Raw genomic sequence first — 10690 nt, 5'->3', positions numbered from 1 at the left:
ATCGGAAGAAGGAGAAGAAAAGCTGGCAGTGTTTACTAGTGTCTTTCCCTCCCGTGGACAAGAGTGGGAGGGAATGTAGTGACAAGTTTAAGGACCAATTTAATTTACTGATGATGCCCTGTCCCCAGAGTTTGGTATACATTTAAGATTAATGTACTATATCCAAGGATTAAGGCTGTGATTCTGTATGAGTTTAATCCAGTCTAAACCCAAACTGCTCATCTGCCCTTGCAGAAATTTCAAGCCCAGCCAGCCACTCATGTCTCTTGCATATGCACTAACACTTAAGAAATTGCAATGAGGTTCAGGGAACTGATGTGTTTGAAAATACACAATCTTTCAGTCAGCTCCTTGAGGTAACTGATGCAGTTGCAACAGCAGTACTGCCTGTGCAAGTAAATGGGGGTATACTTTTTCTATTGAATTAATCAATTTAAATAAGGGCAAAATAAAAAACTTACCCCTGTAGGCAGCAGAAGATTTTAAATCAACTCAGCTGCTCATCACACAGTGAAAGCCAAAAAAGCTGTGTTCAGAAAAAAAACAACCAAACAACACAGTACTGCCTCCACAGCCTACTTTTTGTTTATGCTAACTTTCATTCTACCACTTGTATTTTACATGGTAAAAAAGGTAGGTCAGAGTCTGTCCCCACTTCTCAAGGCTGTAACATCATGGAGTCAGCTAGGGTGATGCTTTGTGGGTATTTGCTGGACACGGCTTGACTAGGATGTCTCCAAACTCATAGCAGAGCCTCCAGCTATACCTGTGTAGACCTGAAAGAAGAGATTTCCAAACTTACACCCTGCAGCGATTGTTCTAATTTGCTATTGAGCTCTGAGAGAAAGTCAGATTATACCCAAGTCACCAGTGAGTGTGTTAAAACACAGATAAGCTCTTCCTTAGCTTAATATACATAAATCACCACCATTAAATGTAGTGACAACACATTATAGCTGGCTGGGCTGCCTTTGTAATAAGAACTCTGCACTAAAGGATTGCTGAAAACAAAAGATAAAAGCTTGTAATGGCTCACTGATTAGAAATAAGTAGAGGTTTTAAAGTGGCCTTTAGAACCAAATAAACATCTCACCAACTCTGGTCTAGCCTTTATAGTACTAGACACTTGATTTATGTTGTAAAGGGAAAACATTTTTATTCAGCAATATATATCCTATTTATTCCTAAGTAACAGGAATGCGCATTCAAAGACTTTAACATTACAATCAAGATCACCTTAAAGAGTAAATTCTAGACTGCTCTGCATATTCACAGAAAATAAATAGCAAAATGGCTTAACTGGAACAATGAAGCAAAGCAGTGAGTGCTGATGGACAGTCCCACAAGGAGTTCACAGGAGTCATGGCATCACCTGACCAGAGACAGACTGTACAGAATGGAATAAACTATGTCAGCAGCAGCAGGTCCGGAGAAGCGCTCTGTTGCTGTTCAGATGCAGTTTTAGTTATTCAACACAACCAAAGCTATAGGCTCTTGTCCAGATGCCAGAGTTGAACAGAACAGCTGGAGAAGGACTTCTTGTAATATGCAGAGAAGAATTCACCACTCCAGAGACCATCAGGAGCACTGACAAGTCTATCCTTAGCCCTGGAAATGAAAGATGTGAGCAATCAGCCCTTCTGAGCCCCTGGAGACATAGATGGCTGGAAGCAAAAAAAGCAGCAGCATTCAAGATGGGATTGCACAGACTGCAGGGAAAAAATGCATTGTGCTGATGCAAAGACACTGATGGGAACTGATTTACAACTGATGCTACAGAGGCTGTAGCACCCTCCCAATGCAAACTGTTGAGGGGCACATACCCTCTTGTCCTACAGTACTATTACTGCAGATGGACAAATGTGTGATCGCAGAGCTGGGGAACAGTTCCAGACAGACCTATATCCATAGGTCTGCCACACACAGAGAAAAAGGTGCCGCAGCTCAAAGAGAAGGAGGTTCTTTAAACTGGGACTGAGAAACTGAGCAAGGAGAGGCCTTCAGGGCTGCCTGCAACTGATAAGGATAAGGAAAGTACTTTCAGGGTCTCAGATTTATGCCATACATTCACAAACTGCTTTTGCAACGACAGTTAAATGTTGCACCTGGTAACTAAGGCATAAATCTGTGTGCTGCAGCAATTCCTCAGTGAATTACTGCCGCCAAGGACTGCAACAGTTTAAAACAGTCTATTAGACAAAGGGGTCTACTATATGTAGCTGAAATGAAAATGATAGGAAACTTGGTGCCACATCTGAAGGCGCCAGCCAGGAATGTCAGCTAGAAACTGGAACCACAACTCACTAAATTGCCACACTTCGACAAAAGGATAAAGAACAAAGTAAAGAACAAAGAATAGTGAGAAACACAAGCAGGAAGAGTTGAAAGGTGAAGGAATTTTGTTACAGTTCTGCAACTGATATGCCTTGTCCCTTCTACGCTTTCCAGTTGAAGTTATTTTTATTATATCAAGAAAATACAATAACTGGACACAGAAATCAGATTTATAAAAAGACAGCATAAGAGGAAGAGAAAAGGTGGACAGAGGAGCCTTCTGTCAGCTTTTTGTTAATAAGTGTTCTTTCATCTCTGCAATGCAAAATGAAGCAGTACAAATTAATTCAAGGCAATATTAAATAAATATCCTCCTAAGCCATCTGCAGTAAAATTGAAAAGAACTTCTGCATGAGAAATTATTATAAATTATCTGCCAAAAACATACATTTATTCTGAAAGATCTAGTCATACTTAGAAGGCTTGACCTTTCAATACATGTAACTCTGCTGTTCACAGAACTACATGATGCACAGTAAGTATAGATAAAAGCAGTTTATAGTATTTCTCCTTCCTTGAAGCACCACTGAAAAACCTGCTCACGAGCCTCTCTTCCACTGGTGATTCTTTGAATCACCGAATGGTTGAAGTTGCAAGGGACTTGCACAGATCATCTAGGGCACCTAGGTCCTGGATGCCCAGGACCATGTCCAGACAGCTTCTGAGTATCTCCAAGGATGGAGACTCCACAACCTTGCTGGGCAGCCTGTTCCAGCACTCCATCACCCTCACAGTAAAAAGTGCTTCTTTATGTTCAGACATAACCTCCTGCGTTTCATTTTGTACCCACTGCCCCTTGTCCTGTGACTGGGCTCCGTCTTCTTTGCATCCTCCAGGTCCCAGCGCTCTCAGCTTTTCCTCACATGAGAGACTTTCTAGATTCATCTAGGAGATTTCTTAACCATCACAGTGGCCTTTTGCCAGATTCTCTCCAGTAGCTCCATCTTTCCCCTGTACTGGGCAGCCCAGAACTGGACACAGTACACCAGCACTCCAGATTCTATATAGATTAACACTGAGAATTATTTTGTCCTTAACCTGAGCCTAGCAAAACAGGTGCAACCTGACTAAAATATAATGAAGTAAAGCTTTATGGTACGGCAGATGCAGGAATTGTCTGGAAGCCTTTTCTTTTACCCCCTTTCATAGAGGGTCTTTTCTAACCTAAGTGGTTCTATGATTGTTAACAACAAGAATAGAAACATAATTAACAAGAAGATCAATAGCAGCTTCAGGATGTACATTCTTCCTGTATGTAGTTTCTTGCACAAAATTCAGAAAGATTCCCAAGGGTATAGGATTCCCCCAAACTTCACTCTCTTGGCAGACACTTTCCCCCCTACAAAGCTACCAGTATGGGAATTTCCCCTTTCTGCATATGAACCCCAAGCTTTTTGAAAGAGGGAATGTGTTAGAAAAAACAGGAGGTGTGTTCTAACCCCTCCCTCCATCTGCATAGCAACTTGCTCCACAGGCAGATGCATCTCAAGCGGTTTGCTGCATTTGCTCCCTTATAAGGAAGGGTTTCCAGACACTCGGAGGAAACCACTGCTTATCTCCCCAAGTTAACTCTCAGGCAGGTTTCAGATTTAAAATCTGGCATATAACTGGATTGGCTAGAAGGGCTCGTCTGCACCTCACTTTTCACCCATCAAAAACAGGCCAAGAAACAGGCAGAGAAAAGAATGCAACAGAATTACTGATTTTCTTCTACAGAAAGGTTCAAAGGTTTGTTGAATGTCCAGATGGTGCCCAGCTTGGTGATTCAGTGTCACATTTCCCAGCAGTTGTCTAGCTAGGTTAAGTTAGTCTCAAGCTATACAACTTAAATTTACAGATTTTTTTGCTTTTTGGCTAGGACAGACATCCAAGAACACCTGTGTTTGAACGCTTGTGTATTTGCCAAATTGTACTAACCTACAAGGAGAAATAGAAACAGATGGGCTGGCTAGCAGATAAGCATTATTACTGGAGTAAAAGCTTGTCTACTAGAAAATCAGATTTACAAAACTGAGTAAGAGAAATACTGCCTTATAAGACACAGCTTAACTGTTTGTTCCCATTTACAATCACAAGAGAGGCACACTACATAAACCGATTCATTGCTATGAATAAAGTGTTTTTCCAACCTTTCTTCATATGTCATTTTTTCCTCTTATTCTTGTTTCTCTCTACTGGATGTTTTCCAGTGCAACAAATCTTTCTTGAATGGTTATGGCCAAAACTGGACAGTCTATTCGTACCGAGGTCCCAACAATGCTGACTGGAATGGAATTCTTCCATTTCACATATGATGCTGAGGTTAATGCATCCTAGAACTACATTTCCCTTTTTTGCAAGGGCATTGGGGTGGGTATGCAGGTTTTGTTTGTTAAAATTATGCTCATGTTGCTTAGATCAACTAATGCCCTGTCCCATTTTTTCTGTTACATTACATTCTGCACTTGCAAATTTTTTTCAGTTCTTAGTACATGACTCTGAATTTCCTGTTGCTGATTTTGCATCTAAATTTTTTTCAAATATATTGAGCACTGTTGAAAAAACTAGTCTTGATCTTCATAGTGTCTACAACCCTCTTCACCTCAATGTTTCTTACAAATTTTCTAAGGATGTTCAACAGTACCTTAGCCAAGAGGTTAGCACAATTATACAGATAGAAAAGGACTAATATGTACAGGAATATATAAAAGGCTTTACCAAAATAAAGATATGTTGCATCTGTTTCTTACCCACAAGAGCAGCTACTCAAAGGAAGAGATTTACTTTTAACAAATCCATAGTGGCTGCCTCTAAGCATGTATTATGTTCTAGGCATTTATGAACTGATTGTCTACCAGCGTGGTCTCGCATCTTTCCATACACCAGAGTTGTGTCCTGAAGTTATACACGCTGGTCTAATTTCTACATTTACCTTAATAAAAGTGGGGCATGTTTTCAAAGCCCCGACACATACCTACCAGCAAAATCAGTAACAACTCCAAAAATTTGTCAGCTGTCCTATAAGTACTTTAGATGATGTTTTGAGTCAGTGATAACATAAATATGTCTATATTACCCAACATTCTTTAACATGTTCTTGCCCTGAGCCCATGAGTGAATCCTCTTAGTTGTGTTAAGCACTTCTCAAAATTAACCATCTTTAATAAAGACTTAAGACTGTATCCTGATGATAAACAGCTATCATTCACCAATAATGATCCATGATTTCTATTCTTCTCTTGCATGCTTGCCTCTGCTGCATTCTAACTTACTTAATTTTTTTCCTAGATCCATTTTCATTATTCTGTGTTCGTTTCTTCTTCACCTTAAACTCAAATTCTACTATTTCCTGATAATATGTAAATTATCTACACCCAGATTATCAATCAAGAGAATGTGTCTTCGACTCCTTTGACTGCAGCCTGCGTTTATGTTGACTTAAGCTGATGCTGGTACCAAAGTCTTACACACTAAAGTTAGACTAAGCAAATCTAACAACTTACTGGTACTGAAATGCTATGTCTTGCTCTCCTCCCCTCATTTTCAGTTGCATTTGCTCGCTCCGGCTCTTGTGCCAGCTTTGGTACTCATCTAATCCTTTGGAGAGCTGATTCAGCCCATTAAACCAGCAGAAAATAGATTTTTTTGTTGTTGTTTGGGCTTTTTGATGGGCTACTTTTCCTGTAGGGACAGATAAAACCACTTAGCCCATTTCACCTAATTGCAATCTCATGCTGGTTTACATCAGTTTAAATTGATCTAAATTGGAGCAGCCCTATTCATCCCTTCATCCCCACCTACACAATTGTGCCCCTTCCCTTGTGTCCTCACTAACACTCATGCAAATGGATGGTTGAGCCAGCCAGGGCAGCTGACTTCAGCCAAAAAGGTAGTCACTTTTTTTTTCCCCCCCAAGGTTACTCCTTGCTGGATTGTCTCACTGAACCTCCCAGCTGCACAAGAAATTCAGTTCAGCCTAAATAGAACTGGACCTGCACTTCCTTCATATCACACCTGAGAGTATTCTGCAGTGCATAAAGAAACACTGAACAGTACTTCCCTCTTAACTGAGGTGGAGACACGTTAAATCAGTAAGTGCTAATTAACAAGGGCGTCATAACCCATTTTATTCCCACCCAGTAAAACTTCACCTCAGACATGCAGAAATACCTCAATTCTACTCTATTCCTTAGACAGCAATTGGCATTCAACAGTTTATATACAGTAGACAAATTGTATTGATGTATTTCTATCTGCCATATCATAAACTCATTATGTATACAGGTTCCAAAGAAGCAGAAACATCACACTGTGAGGATAAGGCAGAAGAGGAAATATAATTATTGCAAGTGACTATTCCTTCTCCCATGATTTTAGGCCTTTACTACTCCCATGATTTTCTCCTTCTAAGCATTTTACATCAAAACATTAATATTCAGCCTTGTATACCGTACTTTTCAAACAGAGCATCTGTTTTTTCACCATCCACTAAACTATCTCTTACCCCAAGAACATCTATTTTTCACAATCGTATTCTAAGGTTGCACTGTTTCTCGTAAGTATTTTTGTACCCTATCTGTATCAAAAAGAACAAAACTGAAGTCACACAGGCAATGGTTCCCTTATCTCCCATACAGCCCATAAGCAGAAAAGTTTTCTTTAGCCTAACATAAATAATGGAATAGAGTCTAAGTGCATGCTTTGTTCTCTTCTCAGGAAATAGATGGTTTCCTTACAAGTTACAAAATTAAAAAAAAGTATTATTAGGCTTTCATGGTACTCAGGCTGAGGTCCATTACATGTTTCTTATTGCAAGAAGTTACACTTCTATTTCACAATGAAATAACAGTTTTGGGTGTCATTATTGGCATCACTCATGCCCTTTTATGCTCCTCATGAGAGAAAAGCAAACCAAAACAGAATTCTTAATTTACATTTTTATGCTTTTTAGAATTTTAGTAAGTACTGTTTCTCTATCAGTTTGGGGTTTTTTTAACTTAAAAACTATCTGCCACATTCAACACACTGCTGTTCTTTAATTGTTCTATTTAAATGACCAGGTGTACCAGGTGACAATAACACCTCTCAGAGATACCATAAGCCTCAAAAATGTTCAGAACAGCTTTTTTCACTGCCATAAAACATAAAAGCTACAACTAAGATCAGTTTTAGCATGCCACATGTAAAAATAGTTCAAATTATCCTCACCAGGCAGAGCTTGCAAACTAAACAGACAAAGGAAATATTATCGTCATACTTAAAAGGCACAAAAAAATTAAGCGTAGGTAATAGACAATTATAGTGGCAATTTGTCAAAGGTGCTCACTGGTTTACATAGACTAGTGACAGAGTAAGAACGTAAACAGCAGCTTCCAATTCCCCAGTCCCTATCCCACCCATAGTCCCCATGTCAAATTTTCTTAGAAAAGCATCCTCCTGCTCTTGAACAGCAGGAGAATCTTTTCCATAACTCACTGCTGTTTCCTTTATCATGAAGTGCTATGAATTACAGTGACCTCCTCTACTCTGCCACACTGGCCATGCAAGGCAAAAAAATTTACAAATCGTCTGCCTGCAAATGTAGTTTCAAATTACACAGTTTTGAAAGAGATACATGTATTGTTCTGTCCAGCACTGTGGAATTTGTAGTACTGTGCAACCTGCCTAAATCAAAGAGGAGATAAAGATCCATTTCTATTCAGATATTCCTTTTTGCTGCCAACAGTCCTGCAGGACAACAGAATGCTTTTACGTACTGAAATAAATTGTGACATGTTTTTACTATTACCACAGGTCCTGTGTGCATACAGTCTCAGGTTTTGGATATACACCAAAAATCAACCCCCCAGCATACTCTTATATAAAAAAGATTTGCACATCCAGATCATTTATTGTTGGGATTTTTAGAATGTTCTGAAAAACTGCCTTCAGCGCCCTGATATCAAACTTCAACTTACTTTTGATCTCGGTCTCACGTGTCAAGAAAAACTGCAGAATGCATGTGAAAGTTTTATGACAATTGCATACAGAAAACTCTCTTCATTTCAGCCAGTTTTTAACTGCTTGTCAAAGCCACACATTGCAAATTCATCCTTTACAAGTATTTGGTTTTTTATCCACTGCAACCCAGAAAAAGAGAACAGAACTTGCTGACTCTTCATTTCATAGCCAGATTTTGCAATACTGTAAATTCCCGTTTGCCTACCATACAATGACATTTTCTAATTTCATTACTTTAGAATATCTTTTCTTGAAATCTGCGGTGTATTTTTCAAAGTCCACTTTCTGTATTTTCTCAGTTGCACATGTTGATTCAAATTTACAGCTTAGAAATGTTGTTTGCCAGATTTAAAAAGTTTGTCTATTCAGATTCAGCAGTTTCCTAATTACAAGTTCTGTGGAGATGTTTGATTCCTTATTTCCTTTCTCTCATGAGCATTTTACAGTTCTGAGTCCATTCTCTCCCCACTAATGTTACAGTCTTGCTATAAAATTGGTCACATTTTGTGTCATATTCTTTAAATTGGGCCTGTACAGCACATGCTTTAGGCTTCCTATTTGTTCACACATTTTTCTCTAGAAGTATTTTAGGTGCATAAGTACTAAAATCAGTCACTTTTCTTCTCGCAGTGGAAATCATTGATTCTTTCAGGCCCATTTCAATATTTCCTTAGACATTATATCAAAGAAGAAAAAGAAATTACTCCCCTAAGAAGAAGATGACATAGTAGCACAGTTTACAAATTACTTCCCCTGGAAGGGTCCAAATTCTCCCATTAGATCAGATATTCAAAGCAGCAAAGAGAACCTTAACTTACATAAAATGTAAAATCCTTAATTCATACTTATTTCCCTCATAGAAGCACAGTACAAATAGAAGCAATTGTTTATAAAGCTTTTAACAATTTTAAGGGGCACTGTAGAAATATAAAGCAATTTTTTCAGTTTATCCAATCCAAACAAATTTATTTCAGAAGTTGTGTATCAAGGTAGCCCTGAGAAACAGAAGAACAGTATTTGTTGATTTTTAAAAGACTTAGAAGGTGGCTAAAGGTCTGTTTTACACAGAAGTTACACTACACCATTAGGGATTTTTGTTTTTTCTGGCTATATAATGTATGTATCTGAGATTTGGTGGCTACACAGGGACATCTTTTATGTCGTATCCAACTGCTGGAACTAACGGCGGTACAGGAATATCACCGAATCAATTCTGATGTCTAAACCACAAAGTCTGTTATTTTGGACTCACAGCTGCTTTTCTGAATGAATTGTGATGACAAATTCTGTTATTGCCGAAGTCAATGTTTTCAAGCAGAACTAACCACACTGCAGCCCTGACAGGACACACAATGACCTTTCATTTTCACTTACACTGCACAACTTTTTGTAGGGTACCACAAACACAGAATGACGCCTCTTCATAGCTAACGATTATGCGTCATTCCTAGAGGTTCATAGCTGAGGAATGCTTTGCTAAAGAAGTTACATTCATGTTATAGTAATTCACTTTCGCAACGCATTGATTCGCTTTGAGGGCACCAGTATCTCTGTTGGAGGCAGCCTGCATTAAACTTAGCTTATCTTTGGGCCACCCACTCACCGCACACTTTCTGACTCATTCAGTCACACCATCACATTATGAAAATGTACTCCAAAAAGGTGACTAAATTTGAAACCATAACAACTATGTAAGAAGGACCTGGACCAAATAAAATGCTGGCTTAGGTGCTCGTATTGCAATGTTTGTACTGCACAGTGGTCTCAGGTGTTGTGCACTGCTGAGGAGCGAGTGCATTACGTTTCGGTGACTAATGAGAACAAGGTATGCAAGAAATTAGCTGAAATACCACCTCTATTTTTTCAGCAAAAAATAAAGCAACCCACTCAAAGCCATGCCATTAGTTTTTGCTTTTGACCATCACTGAACATCAGTCTTACTAAGGTTTACAGCAACAGAGCAAAGGCAAAGAACATTTCTCTCAGAGACCATGTCTATTTTTTATCTTGAAGCACTTCCCAATGTTTATGAAAACAAAGGCTTCTTATGTCTAAGAAGCTATTCAAATTTGAGAATCCTGAAGCATATGAGCTCCTAGGTCTAGATACACACCACAGATTTATTCTCACTCCCTAATGGGGCAAAAATCCTCAAAAAAAACACAGGTGTATTGACAGGACAGGATCTATGTCATACTTTTACAGATCCTTTATCTGAATGGTTAGAAGATCAAGAATCCATGGCAGGATCCAAGGCAAGAAGTCAGCATATATATAGGCAGAAATTACTTCAGTTTGGCTCAGTCCACCACTACCAGAAAAGATCAGGTCCCTTCTATTTCAAACAGCGATCCCAGTCTTCATGACTTTCTGTAGG

General features: G+C 39.0%; 1 protein-coding gene across 1 annotated transcript in view; it reads right to left on the bottom strand.

Moving 5' to 3' along the window:
* Window positions 1-10690, bottom strand: part of CIB2 (calcium and integrin binding family member 2) — a 44930-nt gene that overhangs the window by 24066 nt on the left and 10174 nt on the right. Inside the window, exon 3 of the mRNA XM_010283910.1 lies at window positions 3389-3397. Within this exon, the coding sequence (XP_010282212.1) occupies window positions 3389-3397 (9 nt within the window). The remainder of the gene's footprint in view (window positions 1-3388; window positions 3398-10690) is intronic.

Source organism: Phaethon lepturus, unplaced genomic scaffold, assembly GCF_000687285.1.
Source record: "Phaethon lepturus isolate BGI_N335 unplaced genomic scaffold, ASM68728v1 scaffold18740, whole genome shotgun sequence".
NCBI lineage: Eukaryota > Metazoa > Chordata > Aves > Phaethontiformes > Phaethontidae > Phaethon > Phaethon lepturus.
This window is presented reverse-complemented; position numbering and strand designations above follow the sequence as displayed.